The sequence below is a fragment of the Oncorhynchus mykiss genome, chromosome 9 (assembly GCF_057628025.1).
Source record: "Oncorhynchus mykiss isolate SJ-2025 chromosome 9, ASM5762802v1, whole genome shotgun sequence".
In the NCBI taxonomy this organism is placed as follows: domain Eukaryota; kingdom Metazoa; phylum Chordata; class Actinopteri; order Salmoniformes; family Salmonidae; genus Oncorhynchus; species Oncorhynchus mykiss.
This window is the reverse complement of record NC_143030.1, coordinates 21447455-21463767: the sequence shown is the minus strand read 5'-3', so window position 1 is coordinate 21463767 and position 16313 is coordinate 21447455. Positions and strand designations below refer to the sequence as shown.

Here is a 16313-nt window from a genome sequence, read left to right as displayed (position 1 = left end):
ACACAGGACGTACCGGACTGGGGAGGCGCACTGTAGGCCAGATGTGTGAAACTGGTGCAGATGACACCGGACTGGTGTCACGCTCCTCAGCACGCCCGCTCTGCAGCCCTCTCATCGCCACCACCTCTCTCCGGAATCTTTTGTTGAGTTCCTCCTTCGACTCCCTGACGGTCTCTGGCTCATTCCTCGGCTCTGCCGACCACCCCGTGGTGGCATTTGTTTGGTAAAAACAGTAGGATAAATACACATGTAGGTAGAGTCCATTCTCCTTTTACTCCCTTTCTTTTAAGAGCTTTGTCCCAATGGACCAGTCAGTCGATGCCCCCGCCCCCAAAATAACTAGGGCTAACTTTTGGGCTTACTCTGTGGCTGCGAACCCCGGCGTTGTCTCTGTCCTCCCTTCTCTCCCTGCATCTGCTTCCATGGAAGGCTTTCGTCTCCAGCCATAATTTCCTCCCAAGTCCATGATGTCTTCTCCTCCTTTATCACCTCCCAAGCCCAAGATACCTTCTCTTCCCGGGCACGCTGCTTGGTCCTGTTGTGGTGGGATCTTCTGTCACGATCGTCGTACGAACTGGAAATATACTCAGCCCAACGTGCAGCGTGATTTGGGTTCCACATGTTTAATAAAGGAAACTTACAAAAACAGCAAAGGAAACATGAAGTCATGGAGTGCTCACAGACAACTACACACAAACAAGATCCCACAAAAACCAGTGGGGAAATGGCTGCCTCAATATGATCCCCAATCAGAGACAACGATAAACAGCTGTCTCTGATTGGGAACCATACCAGGCCGACATAGAAATAATTAACCTAGATAGGAACACCCCCCCTAGTCACACCCGACCTAACCAAAATAGAGAATAACAAGACACTGGGGGCCGGCACACTTCAGGGCGAATGCGAGGAGCAGGCACAGGACGTACCGGGACCGGGGACCCCCCCCCCCCCAGTCACACCCCGACCTAACCAAAATAGAGAATAACAAGGCTCCCTATGGTCAGGGCGTGACATGGTGATCTTAACTGACCGAAAACAGGGAATTTTTACTAGGATTAAATGTCAGGAATTGTGAAAAACTGAGTTTAAATATATTTGGCTAAGGTGTTTGTAAACTTCCGACTTGAACTGTATGTATGAAGCTATGAAATGTATTGCGATTTTGAGGTATTTTTTTTCATGTTTTAATCTCAAATTCAAGAGGTTGTTTAACAGGGAAATATACTATATAGTGTCTGTGTGTAATAACTTTGGAATACCTTTGATTTAAATAATTTAAATGAGATTGGTATTCATTTCTCCTCCAGGGACCCCAACCTGCCGGTGCCTCAGGACACCAAGTTCATCCACACCAAGCCCAACCGCTTCGAGGAGGTCATCTGGACCAAGTTCAACTCCAAGGACAAGCAGTACCTCCACATCGGTCTGAAGCCCCGCGTCAGGGACAACTACCGAGCCAACAAGGTGGCTTTCTGGCTGGAGCTGGTCCCTCACCTACATTCCCTCCATGACGAATTCCCCCCCACCACCAGGCTACCTCCAGGCAGCACCCGCCCCCCCGGGGTCCCCTGGAAGCCCAAACCCCGCACCACAGGCCACCCCTACCCCACATTCCCTGACCCCGTGGAGCCCTACGGATCAGAGCGGCCCAGACTGGACCTCTTCCCCGGTGACACACGGGATTATTCCACAGAGCTGTCGGTGACAGTGGCGGTGGGGGCGTCGCTACTCTTCCTCAACATCCTGGCATTCGCCGCGCTCTACTACAAGCGGGACAAGCGGCAGGAGATGAGGCGCCACCGGCTCTCCCCGCAGCGCCACGGCGGGCCCGCCAACGACCTGGCGCACAGCCAGGAGGAAGAGATCATGTCCCTGCAGATGAAGCACTCGGAGCATGACCCGCACCACGACATGGAGCCCCTCCGGCCCCACGACATCCTGCGGCCCGCCTGCCCGCCCGACTACACTCTGGCCCTGCGGAGGGCCCCGGACGATGTGCCCCTCATGACCCCCAACACCATCACTATGATCCCCAGCACCATCACCGGCATGCAGCCCCTCCACCCCTTCAATACCTTCCCCAGCACCGGCCACAACAACACCCTGCCCCACCCCCACTCCACCACACGCGTATAGTAAAGCTAGAGCTCCCCCTGGGGGACCGGTGGACCAACTACTACGCTCTCTGGCTCCCTCTGTATGGATATCTCTCTCTCTCTCTTACTCTCTGTTTCTCCAACCGTCAGCCTGCTGCCCTGATGCTGTGTACTTCCTACAGTGCCACCTGTTGAGGTTAAGTGGAAGTGCAGCTGAACTGCAGGGGCAGCAGATGTTAAGGGGGGACATTGAGACATTTAGAAACTATTTTGATGGGGTCTCGTATTCTCTGACTCTGACAGCCCCCAGACCTTGCCAGAGGACAATCCTCTTACTGTGCTTTTCATTTTGTTGTTTTTTCATCCCCCTTTTTTATCTGTTTCTGTGCTGTAATAGGGCTGGAGATAGTTTTTTGGGGTGTTGGGTAAAGTGACCTCTGATATATTGGAAAACCTCTATCTCTCTACTCATGTCATCTGCTTACTTGATATAGTGTTTTCCCTTTTCTACGTCCATCTCTTTCCCTCTGTAGTTCTAAACCCCCCTCAAATGAACCCCTCAGCCCACCCTTAGGAATTGTTGGGAGTCTTTTTCATACAAGGCGTACAGTACATACAGTTAGCATCTATCATGAAAATATTGATATTCTGATATCGTCTTTCTACCAGCATTCTTGGTGCCAAGTACTGTGTTGTTTTCCCATAGGAGGGAACTGAGAGAGAATCAAGAGTGTGGAGCTGTATCAAGATAGCCTACTGACTGTGTTCATGAAAAGTGCCAATTTGGCCTATCTTGTGTGCTTTTTTCTTTGATTGTTTGATTGTTGCTTTCAGTTCTTATTTTTTTTGTGGAAAGAATTTTAAGTATATAGATATATAGTTATATATAAATGTGTACAAAGAAGAAGATATATAAATGGCTTTCTCAGTGGGGGATCTATGCATGAATTATTTTTTTAAATGATGATGGGGGAAGGACACTGGATAGTCAATGTTTCCACACTTCTCCTGTTTTAAACCATTTCTATCGCTTTTTCTTCCTATTTTATTCTTCAAAAACAAAAAATGGAGGCAATTAAAAAAAACTGCACGGATGCTTCTTTGATTTGCACAATTATCCTTTACAACAAGAAGAACCTGACTGGAACAAACATGAATAAAATAATGATCATACACCTTGAATATACAACACATTGCGTATCATCACCATCTCCCATGTTCATTGCTTACTGTCTACTATTGCACCATAGATCACATGCTACCCCAAACAAATCAACTACCCCAGTAAATCAAAACAACCTTTATTCTTACAACACATTTCATACAAAGCAGGTGCAAACCAAAGCGACCACATATCAGTCACACAGAGACCCCTCTCTCCCTGCTCTGCTGTCATCAGGCCAGGGCCCCTGAGGGCCCCTCTTATGTAATGTGAGATATTGGTGCCACTCTAGCAGCTCTGTCTTTGTCTCGTAATAACCAGGCCATCCACTGAGCCCTGGGCCCCTGTCTCTCTGTGAGTCATTATGGCAGGCATGGAAGCCATAATCTGCCACTGAAATGGCATCCTATTCCCTAGTGCACTACTTCTGGCCAGTCAGGCAAAAAAGTAGTGCCTTATAGGCATTAGTGTGTTGTTTTGGACACATTTCTAGAGGTATTGGTGTCCATTATGCTCTGGTCTAAAGAAGTGTACTATGTAGGGGATAGGGTGCCCTAGAGGTATTGGTGTCCATTATGCTCTGGTCAAAAGAAGTGTACTATGTAGGGGATAGGGTGCCCTAGAGGTATTGGTGTCCATTATGCTCTGGTCTAAAGAAGTGTACTATGTAGGGGATAGGGTGCCCTAGAGGTATTGGTGTCCATTATGCTCTGGTCTAAAAAAGTGTACTATGTAGGGGATAGGGTGCCCTAGAGGTATTGGTGTCCATTATGCTCTGGTCTAAAGAAGTGTACTATGTAGGGGATAGGGTGCCCTAGAGGTATTGGTGTCCATTATGCTCTGGTCTAAAGAAGTGTACTATGTAGGGGATAGGGTGCCCTAGAGGTATTGGTGTCCATTATGCTCTGGTCAAAAGAAGTGTACTATGTAGGGGATAGGGTGCCCTAGAGGTATTGGTGTCCATTATGCTCTGGTCTAAAGAAGTGTACTATGTAGGGGATAGGGTGCCCTAGAGGTATTGGTGTCCATTATGCTCTGGTCTAAAGAAGTGTACTATGTAGGGGATAGGGTGCCCTAGAGGTATTGGTGTCCATTATGCTCTGGTCAAAAGAAGTGTACTATGTAGGGGATAGGGTGCCCTAGAGGTATTGGTGTCCATTATGCTCTGGTCTAAAGAAGTGTACTATAGGGATAGGGTGCCCTAGAGGTATTGGTGTCCATTATGCTCTGGTCAAAAGAAGTGTACTATGTAGGGGATAGGGTGCCCTAGAGGTATTGGTGTCCATTATGCTCTGGTCTAAAGAAGTGTACTATGTAGGGGATAGGGTGCCCTAGAGGTATTGGTGTCCATTATGCTCTGGTCAAAAGAAGTGTACTATGTAGGGGATAGGGTGCCCTAGAGGTATTGGTGTCCATTATGCTCTGGTCAAAAGAAGTGTACTATGTAGGGGATAGGGTTCCCTAGAGGTATTGGTGTCCATTATGCTCTGGTCTAAAGAAGTGTACTATGTAGGGGATAGGGTGCCCTAGAGGTATTGGTGTCCATTATGCTCTGGTCTAAAGAAATGTATTATGTAGGGGATAGGGTGCCCTAGAGGTATTGGTGTCCATTATGCTCTGGTCTAAAGAAGTGTACTATGTAGGGGATAGGGTGCCCTAGAGGTATTGGTGTCCATTATGCTCTGGTCTAAAGAAGTGTACTATGTAGCGGATAGGGTGCCCTAGAGGTATTGGTGTCCATTATGCTCTGGTCTAAAGAAGTGTACTATAGGGATAGGGTGCCCTAGAGGTATTGGTGTCCATTATGCTCTGGTCTAAAGAAGTGTACTATAGGGATAGGGTGCCCTAGAGGTATTGGTGTCCATTATGCTCTGGTCTAAAGAAGTGTACTATGTAGGGGATAGGGTGCTGCAGGTAGAGATATGGAAGAGATAGGGTACTCAAGTCTTGGAGGCTCATAGAATGTTACTTTCCTAATTCTGTTAGTAGGAAGGAAAGAAAAGGACGGGCAGTTCTCACTCTCCCTCCTTCTTTCACACATTCTGTCCTATCTTCACCTCTATTTCCAGCACATGCATATTCTGTTTGATGTGTGTGTGTGTGTGTGTGTGTGTGTGTGTGTGTGTGTGTGTGTGTGTGTGTGTGTGTGTGTGTGTGTGTGTGTGTGTGTGTGTGTGTGTGTGTGTGTGTGTGTGTGTGTGTGTGTGTGTGTGTGTGTGTGTGTGTGTGTGAGTGTGTGTGCGTGCGTGCGTGCGTGCGTGCGTGCGTGCGTGCGTGCGTGCGTGCGTACGTACATGACAGCACAGCTTCACCGGGGCATGGGTAATTAGAGTGCATGGAGAATGATGGAGGGAGACAGAGAGGGAGAGAGGAGAGAGAGAATGAGAGAGACAGACATCTCAACTCAGAGGCTCATCCCCATGATGCGAACCGTACTCCAAAATAACATTTCTCCAACTGCTTACACACACACATTATATTTTCCCTATCCCTTTCTCCTTTCCTCCACCAGTAAACACCAACATTTAACTAACTAGGCGTAATAGCTAATAGCTACATGAATGTGAAGAGTTGAGTAGAACTCACATACTTTTAAACTCATAACTCTGCTGTGTACAGTCATTCAACCCTGCATCTCCTGACCCTTAATCCCTGACCCCTCACCCTGCTGACTCTGTTGCTCCCACAACCCCTTAGCTCTACTGCTGTATATGTAACTCTAAGCACACTGAGCAAGACTGGGGGTCTGTCAGCCAGGCCATGGTCTTTGATAACAAAGTTGGGAGAGGACCTTAGACCAAGAGGCAACAAAGTGATCAGTTGTTGCTGGGTTTTAGTTTTTCTTTCTTTTTTTTAACAGGGAAAAACACATAAAAGTCGAGGGAAAGTCTATAGAGAACGTCCCCGGCTGTAATGCTCTAATATGGCCAGTAGAGGGGGCCGACGGGTTAATATGATTAATCCCACTGAACAGAACTGTAGAGCTGTGAGTGTGAACCCACAGTGCACTGTATCCTCTATGGGAAACCGTTAGCGACCATGTTGTGTCTATGCTTGTGATTTTTTATTTGGTTTCTATTTCATTAATACTTGAGGATTATGGAAGTTGAGGGGAGAATGTGAGAGAACACAGTGGTAGAGTCAGACTGTGTTAGCCTACTGAGAGAGACAGTGTGTGGTGGGGAAATGATCAGCTGCACAATATACTGTAACATAGACTGGACTGGGGTTGTGGTCAGTGGGAGCTAGAGAAGACTTAACACAAGCTGTGTTCTTGGACTAGAAGAAGAAACCTGGGAGAGAGACTCAAAGCATCCAAGTCATCATCACAACCTTAAACAAAGGGGAAAGGTTGTGAGATGTAACTGGCCAACTGGGACAGTGGACAGACTTATTTCATCGATGGGAGCAATCGGAGTCTGTCCTATGAAGAGTCGCTGTGCCATTATATTCTAGTGAAATATTTTATACTCATTCATGTGATGTCGCAGAGGAAACTACTACAACTACAACAAAACAGAACTTCAGCCAGTAGACAGAAGCTATTTATTTTTTTCTGTTCTTTTCCTCGACTATTTTATAGGTTTACACACGAGAGGGCGCCATGGTGACACACAATCACCATAACAACGTACCTGTCATTCTCTGAACATTCGGAATGTGGAGGAATACATTGTTGCGCGACATAGAGACACGTCAAAAAAGAGGCGCAAAACTGTACATTTTTAAGTGTAAGAACAAACAAACAGGCAGAAATATTTGTAAATATAACGTTTCTTGTTTGTTTTTTCGAGTGAATGAAATGACTTTGTGACAACACCAGAGACAACAGGTGCAAGTTGACAAGGGGCCACCAGCTAGTATTGTACCTTCACTGTACCCCATTTGAATATATTCAGATTCTAGTTCTATTAGCCCCGTGTTGTCAGTGCAGGATGTAACCAAGTTGTGCAGAAGTGGGTAGACAATGGACATTCAGAACAAAGTCATAGAGTTGTCTATGTAGCATCTTGACTGCTAAAACCTGTGAAAGCACTAAGCAAACACTGTAGCAGGGATACTGACGCATTCTTACCCTGTGCTGTTGTTTATATGGTCTCTCTCCCACATTCAAATGGGACAATGATAACTGCAGGCCTTTGTTAGCTGTCTACCACACCAGCATATCTGTACGATGATGCAGGATACCTTAAAGACAGAATCTGTCGTTCCCACTTCCCCCTATGGCAACTACAATGCAGGGACACTTTTACCGGAAATTAAAGTTACAGAGTGCACCTTTAAAAACAACCTTGTGACTTCTGGAGTCCGGATATTCACTCCCTGTTGACTTCCGTATTGTAGCGTAGCCCCAAAATCACAGGGGGATAGAGAAACGAGGGCTTTACGTAACCTAAGATGCCTCTGATCTAGCCTAGTCCCAGATCTGGTTTTGCCCTCTTACCAACTAATACAGTCATTGTCACGACTAGGAGTTGACTAGACAGAACAAACAGGTCTGGGAGCAGGCTACCTCTTATCCTCATGGGAAATCACATACTGCGGGTGGGTCACATGTGCCCCTGTATACACTGCGTTACGTACAATGTGTGTAGGTGTCCTGTTCATGTAGGTTGTGCTACATGACCTCATCATAAGCTATTGGTACAGCTACACTTGCCTTCCAGGTGGAGAGGTGTGGTGGGAATGAGTTGCTTTAGCCACTGCACGCCTAGTGGCCAGACGGTTGTGAGTGTATAAGTGAGAGCATGTGTTAGGATAGCTAATGTGTTGTGTATGCGTTAGGTGTGTACTCCATTTTGTTGTAGCCTTGGTTTGGACTGACACAGAGGGAGCAGATATCTAGTGTTAGTTTAAGATGACTTTCAAACAATTGAACCGACCCCCCCCCCCCAAAAAAAAAATCCATATTGGATTTTAATGTATTATTCCTCGCACTCAGACCACGATTAGAGTCATTATTTTTGGTCCTAAACCAATTTGGTTGACGGTGTGTTGATTTTCAATGATAAATCAGTTGTTAAATGATTATAAAGCAGTTATCATAGTTTTATAGATTTGCCGGAGCGGTGCTCTGTTTGAAAAACACCCGAAATAAAAGGGGCAGTACGTAACAATGTTTCATGTAGGTGAACTTCCTGCCTCGCTTGTGACTACGTGTCATGGTTGACCTTCAAAACAAAGAAAGGTTTGTATATGTTCTGGTCGATGTGCCTGAGTCCAGGTACACTGAAGCACATGACCAATAACCCTGGGAAACATTCAGAGTTGGGTGTCAGTTCGGCCTGCATAGCAACATTTGCACCTGTTGTCTTCTTTTACATTTCTTTATTGAATTAAGAAACCCAAGACTTGAGATGAAGAAAACATGTTAAAAATTCATTTCAAAAAAGAGCATTATTAAACAGGTAAAATCAAAGTATATAAACAAGGTGATGATATTTCTGTTTAGTTATGACACACTGTATGCTGTGATTCTGATGCGAGGCGCATAAAGACGTCCATAGCCAGGCTGTCGCGTACGTCTCTTCATTTACCTAATGCACCCCCTCAACTTCATTCAGAAGACTGCTTCTTCCATTAAAGCCCCACAAAAGCAAAAATGCACTTTTTCCAGCTGAAAGACAATCCCCAGAGTTTACCCATGATGTTGCAATGATTTAAGCCAATAAAACATTGTTTTAGTCAAAGTATGATATGGGTTTGAAGTGGGAAATCCGAAGTGTGAAAGTGTTTCCCCTTTGAGATGACGTGCTAATACTTTTCAGACAACGTTTCTTTTCAGGGCTGGGTTTTATTTGCACGTTACCACCCACCAGCATGGCATTGTTTTATTTAGTTACCACCCACCAGCATGGCATTGTTTTATTTAGTTACCACCCCACCAGCATGGCATTGTTTTATTTAGTTACCACCCACCAGCATGGCATTGTTTTATTTAGTTACCACCCACCAGCATGGCATTGTTTTATTTAGTTACCACCCCACCAGCATGGCATTGTTTTATTTAGTTACCACCCACCAGCATGGCATTGTTTTATTTAGTTACCTCCCACCAGCATGGCATTGTTTTATTTAGTTACCTTCCACCAGCATGGCATTGTTTTATTTAGTTACCACCCACCAGCATGGCATTGTTTTATTTAGTTACCACCCACCAGCATGGCATTGTTTTATTTAGTTACCACCCACCAGCATGGCATTGTTTTATTTAGTTACCACCCACCAGCATGGCATTGTTTTATTTAGTTACCTCCCACCTGCATGGCATTGTTTTATTTAGTTACCACCCACCAGCATGGCATTGTTTTATTTAGTTACCACCCACCAGCATGGCATTGTTTTATTTAGTTACCTCCCACCAGCATGGCATTGTTTTATTTAGTTACCTCCCACCAGCATGGCATTGTTTTATTTAGTTACCACCCACCAGCATGGCATTGTTTTATTTAGTTACCACCCACCCACCATCATGGCATTGTTTTATTTAGTTACCACCCACCAGCATGGCATTGTTTTATTTAGTTACCTCCCACCAGCATGGCATTGTTTTATTTAGTTACCTTCCACCAGCATGGCATTGTTTTATTTAGTTACCACCCACCAGCATGGCATTGTTTTATTTATTTACCACCCACCAGCATGGCATTGTTTTATTTAGTTACCACCCCACCAGCATGGCATTGTTTTATTTAGTTACCACCCACCAGCATGGCATTGTTTTATTTAGTTACCACCCACCAGCATGGCATTGTTTTATTTAGTTACCACCCACCAGCATGGCATTGTTTTATTTAGTTACCACCCACCAGCATGGCATTGTTTTATTTATTTACCACCCACCAGCATGGCATTGTTTTATTTAGTTACCACCCCACCAGCATGGCATTGTTTTATTTAGTTACCACCCACCAGCATGGCATTGTTTTATTTAGTTACCACCCACCAGCATGGCATTGTTTTATTTAGTTACCACCCACCAGCATGGCATTGTTTTATTTAGTTACCTCCCACCAGCATGGCATTGTTTTATTTAGTTACCACCCACCAGCATGGCATTGTTTTATTTAGTTACCACCCACCAGCATGGCATTGTTTTATTTAGTTACCACCCACCTGTAACGGTATTCTTGATGAGAAGGAGAGTCGGACCAAAATGCGGCGTGTCTATTGCAATCCATGTTTAATGAAGTAACACACTAAACACAAACACTATCAAAACAATAAACTTAACGAAAACCGAAACAGCCTATACTTGTGTAACCTAACACAGAACAATGACATCAGGACACTAAGGACAATCACCCACGACAAACTCAAAGAATATGGCTGCCTAAATATGGTTCCCAATCAGAGACAACGATAAACACCTGCCTCTGATTGAGAACCACTTCAGACAGCCATAGACTTAGCTAGAACACCCCACTAGCTACAATCCCCATACATACACACCACATACAAAAACCCATGCCACACCCTGGCCTGACCAAATAAATAAAGATAAACACAAAATACTTTGACCAGGGTGTGACAGAACCCCCCCCCTAAGGTGCGGACTCCCGAACGCACCTCATAACAATAGGGAGGGTCCGGGTGGGCGTCTGTCCATGGTGGCGGCTCCGGCGCGGGATGTGGACCCCACTCAATCAATGTCTTAGTCCCTTCTCCTCGCGTCCCTGGATAGTCCACCCTCGCCGCCGACCATGGCTTAGTAGTCCTCACCCAGAACCCCACTGGACTGAGGAGCAGATCGGGACTGAGGGGCAGCTCGGGACTGAGGCAGCTCGGGACTGAGGGGAAGCTCAGGAGTGAGAGGAAGCTCAGGAGTGAGAGGAAGCTCAGGCAGGTTGATGAATCTACCAGATCCTGGCTGGCTGGCGGTTTCGGCAGATCTGGAAGAGTCTGGTCGACTGGCAGATCTGGAAGAGTCTGGTCGACTGGCAGATCTGGAAGAGTCTGGTCGACTGGCAGATCTGGAAGAGTCTGGTCGACTGGCAGATCTGGAAGAGTCTGGTCGACTGGCAGATCTGGAAGAGTCTGGTCGACTGGCAGATCTGGAAGAGTCTGGTCGACTGGCAGATCTGGGAGAGTCTGGTCGACTGGCAGATCTGGGAGAGTCTGGTCGACTGGCAGATCTGGGAGAGTCTGGTCGACTGGCAAATCTGGGAGAGTCTGGTCGACTGGCAGATCTGGGAGAGTCTGGTCGACTGGCAGATCTGGGAGAGTCTGGTCGACTGGCAGCTCTGGCTGCTCCATGCTGACTGGCTGCTCCATGATGACTGGCAGCTCTGGCTGCTCCATGCTGACTGGCTGCTCCATGCTGACTGGCAGCTCTGGCTGCTCCATGCTGACTGGCTGCTCCATGCTGACTGGCAGCTCTGGCTGCTCCATGCTGACTGGCTGCTCCATGCTGACTGGCAGCTCTGGCTGCTCCATGCTGACTGGCTGCTCTGGCTGCTCCATGCTGACTGGCTGCTCCATGCTGACTGGCGGCCCTGGCTGCTCCATGCTGACTGGCGGCCCTGGCTGCTCCATGCTGACTGGCGGCCCTGGCTGCTCCATGCTGACTGGCGGCCCTGGCTGCTCCATGCTGACTGGCGGCCCTGGCTGCTCCATGCTGACTGGCGGCTCTGGCGGCTCCATGCTGACTGGCGGCTCTGGCGGCTCCTTGCAGACTGGCAGCTCTGGCGGCTCCTTGCAGACTGGCAGCTCTGGTGGCTCCTTGCAGACTGGCAGCTCTGGCGGCTCCTTGCAGACTGGCAGCTCTGGCGGCTCCTTGCAGACTGGCAGCTCTGGCGGCTCCTTGCAGACTGGCAGCTCTGGCGGCTCCTTGCAGACTGGCAGCTCTGGCGGCTCCTTGCAGACTGGCAGCTCTGGCGGCTCCTTGCAGACTGGCAGCTTTGGCGGCATCCTGCAGACAGGCAGCTCTGGCGGCTCCTTGCAGACTGGCAGCTCCTTGCAGACTGGCAGCTCTATGCAGACTGGCAGCTCCTTGCAGACTGGCAGCTCCTTGCAAACTGGCAGCTCCTTGCTAACTGGCAGCTCTATGCTAACTGGCAGCTCTATGCTAACTGGCAGCTCTATGCTAACTGGCAGCTCTATGCTAACTGGCAGCTCTATGCTAACTGGCAGCTCTGAACAGGCGGGAGACTCCGGCAGCGCTGTAGAGAAGGAAGGCTCTAACAGCGCTAAACAGGCGGGAGACTCCAACAGCGCTGGAGAGGAGGAGGGCTCCGACAGCGCTGGACAGGCGAGGCGCACTGTAGGCCTGATGCGTGGTGCTGGCACTGGTGGTACTGGGCCGAGGACACGCACAGGAAGCCTGGTGCGGGGAGCTGCTACCGGAGGGCTGGGGTGTGGAGGTGGCACAGGATGGGTTAGACCGTGAAGGCGTACTGGAGATCTTGAGAGCGGTGCTGGCACAGGACGTGCAAGGCTAGGGAGGTGCACAGGAGGCCTGGTACGTGAGACTGGCACCATCTTCACCAGCCGACTAACACGCACCTCAGGACGAGTATGGAGCGCTGACCCAGGTGCCATCAAATCCCCGACACGCTCCGTCGGGCGAATTCCATGTTTAAAACACCAACACAGCAACTCCCTCATTTCTCTCTCCTCCAATTTCCCCATTAACTCCTTCACAGTCTCTGTTTCACTCACCTCCAACACCGGCTCTGGTTCTGGTCTCCTCCTTGGCTCCTCACGATAAACAGGGAGAGTTGGCTCAGGTCTGGCTCCTGACTCTGCCACACTCTCCCTGAGCCCCCCCCCAAGAAATTTTTGGGGCTGACTATGGGGCCTCCGTCCGCGCCGCCTTGCTTGCTTCGCAAACTCCATTCTCCTATATCCTTCCGCGCACTGCTCCATCGAATCCCAGGCAGGCTCCGGCACTCTCCCTGGGTCGACCGCCCACCTGTCTATCTCCTCCCAAGAAGTATAGTCCATACTGTACTCCACTTTGGGCTGTTCCTGCCTGTTGACACGCTGCTTGGTCCCTTTGTGGTGGGTGATTCTGTAACGGTATTCTTGATGAGAAGGAGAGTCGGACCAAAATGCGGCGTGTCTATTGCAATCCATGTTTAATGAAGTAACACACTAAACACAAACACTATCAAAACAATAAACTTAACGAAAACCGAAACAGCCTATACTTGTGTAACCTAACACAGAACAATGACATCAGGACACTAAGGACAATCACCCACGACAAACTCAAAGAATATGGCTGCCTAAATATGGTTCCCAATCAGAGACAACGATAAACACCTGCCTCTGATTGAGAACCACTTCAGACAGCCATAGACTTAGCTAGAACACCCCACTAGCTACAATCCCCATACATACACACCACATACAAAAACCCATGCCACACCCTGGCCTGACCAAATAAATAAAGATAAACACAAAATACTTTGACCAGGGTGTGACACCACCAGCATGGCATTGTTTTATTTAGTTACCACCCACCCACCAGCATGGCATTGTTTTATTTAGTTACCACCCACCAGCATGGCATTGTTTTATTTAGTTACCACCCACCAGCATGGCATTGTTTTATTTAGTTACCACCCACCCACAGCATGGCATTGTTGTATTTAGTTACCACCCACCAGCATGGCATTGTTTTATTTAGTTACCACCCACCAGCATGGAATTGTTTTATTTAGTTGCCACCCACCACTATGGCATTGTTTTATTTAGTTACCACCCACCAGCATGGCATTGTTTTATTTAGTTGCCACCCACCAGCATGGCATTGTTTTATTTAGTTACCACCCACCAGCATGGCATTGTTTTATTTAGTTACCACCCACCAGCATGGCATTGTTTTATTTAGTTACCACCCACCAGCATGGCATTGTTTTATTTAGTTACCTTCCACCAGCATGGCATTGTTTTATTTAGTTACCACCCACCAGCATGGCATTGTTTTATTTAGTTACCACCCACCAGCATGGCATTGTTTTATTTAGTTACCTCCCACCAGCATGGCATTGTTTTTATTTAGTTACCACCCACCAGCATGGCATTGTTTTATTTAGTTACCTCCCACCAGCATGGCATTGTTTTATTTAGTTACCACCCACCAGCATGGCATTGTTTTATTTAGTTACCACCCACCAGCATGGCATTGTTTTATTTAGTTACCACCCACCAGCATGGCATTGTTTTATTTAGTTACCACCCACCAGCATGGCATTGTTTTATTTAGTTACCTCCCACCAGCATGGCATTGTTTTATTTAGTTACCACCCACCAGCATGGCATTGTTTTATTTAGTTACCACCCACCCACCAGCATGGCATTGTTGTATTTAGTTACCACCCACCAGCATGGCATTGTTTTATTTAGTTACCACCCACCAGCATGGCATTGTTTTATTTAGTTACCACCCACCAGCATGGCATTGTTTTATTTAGGTACCACCCACCCACCAGCATGGCATTGTTGTATTTAGTTACCACCCACCAGCATGGCATTGTTTTATTTAGTTACCACCCACCAGCATGGCATTGTTGTATTTAGTTACCACCCACCAGCATGGCATTGTTTTATTTAGTTACCACCCACCAGCATGGCATTGTTTTATTTAGTTACCACCCACCCACCAGCATGGCATTGTTTTATTTAGTTACCAACCCACCAGCATGGCATTGTTTTATTTAGTTACCTCCCACCAGCATGGCATTGTTTTATTTAGTTACCACCCACCAGCATGGCATTGTTTTATTTAGTTACCAACCCACCAGCATGGCATTGTTTTATTTAGTTACCTCCCACCAGCATGGCATTGTTTTATTTAGTTACCTCCCACCAGCATGGCGTTGTTTTATTTTGTGTACCTCCCTTCTAGGCCTACTGTATATAGTAGTAACCTCAAGGGGTGGGTGAGGCCAAGAGCACAAATCTGTAGGAAGTGTTTGGAGCTGCTCAAAATAGGATATCATCAGGTCCCAGGTGGAATAAAATGAGTTTACCCTTGAATGGTATACTTAATTTTATTCCAATTTGAGGAACAGCATCAAATCTTTGAGCCTAAGGGAGGATTGATAGATTTCCAATCCAATAAAATCCTTCTGCGGGCCAACATGGAGGCAAAGGCAATGACATCTAGCTGTCTGTTGGTCTATTGCTGTCTGGTTCTCCAAAAATAGCAATTTCTGCGCGAGGCTGCAACTCTATGTTACATGCTTCAGAAAGGGTTTTAAATCAATAATAGTGGACCAATAGTCTGCCAAGCGGGGACCAGAACATGTGAGTCAAGTCCGCCAAGGAGCTTTTACACCAGTCACATGTACCATCAATATTTGGGTAGAATTTTGACAACCTGGCCTTACTAGAATGGATACAGTGAAGTACCTTAAACTAAGGCTGAGCCGGGCACAAGAAGAGCTTCCATTTACCCGAAGGCAGGCACTATTACAGACTTTGTCACAGATCTCTCCACCAAGTTCCTTTTTCCACTCAGATCAGATTTTATTGAATGATGGGTTATCAAGGGACATGGTGATCTAAAAAATATGGGATGAATCCCTTTAACCCGATGATAGAATTGGAAAGGTGGGGCTTTGAGTCAGATTTGGAAATACGTAAATACATTTGAATGGGGTAGATTACATTTGATAGTGAGGTCATTGAAATTGGCATAGGTGCCATCAATATAAAAGGTCAGTAAACTTAGTAGTGCCATTCATCTGCCATAGCCTAAAAGATACATCCAGTTTGCCTGGAAGGAAGAGGTGATTATTACATAGAGTGCATTCAGAAAGTATTCAGACCCCTTGACTTTCCTCATCAATCTACACACAACACCCCATAATGACAAAGCAAAAATAGTTGATATTTTTTGTATTTATTAAAAATTTAAAAAAGATATCTTATTTACATACAGTTGAAGTCGGAACTTTACGTACACCTTAGCCAAATGCATTTAAACTCAGTTTTTCACAATTCCTGACATTTAATCAGAGTAAAAATTCCCTGTCTTAGGTCAGTTAGGATCACCACTTTATTTTAAGAATGTGAAATGTCAGAATAATAGTAGAGAGAAT

At 46.7% G+C, this 16313-nt stretch overlaps 1 protein-coding gene and 1 long non-coding RNA gene across 3 annotated transcripts in view; one reads left to right on the top strand and one right to left on the bottom strand.

Annotated features, from left to right (window-relative positions):
* Positions 1 to 3285, top strand: part of nlgn2a (neuroligin 2a) — a 265221-nt gene extending 261936 nt beyond the window's left edge. For both annotated transcript variants that reach the window (XM_036987501.2, XM_036987502.2), the window contains exon 9: positions 1311 to 3285. In XM_036987501.2, the coding sequence (XP_036843396.1) occupies positions 1311 to 2139 (829 nt within the window). In that variant the 3' untranslated portion in view covers positions 2140 to 3285. The remainder of the gene's footprint in view (positions 1 to 1310) is intronic.
* LOC149980833 (uncharacterized) overlaps positions 1 to 7458 on the bottom strand; it is a 42210-nt gene extending 34752 nt beyond the window's left edge. The window contains exon 1 of the long non-coding RNA XR_016483145.1: positions 7337 to 7458. This is a non-coding gene — a long non-coding RNA (uncharacterized LOC149980833). The remainder of the gene's footprint in view (positions 1 to 7336) is intronic.
* Positions 7459 to 16313: the final 8855 nt, after the last annotated feature.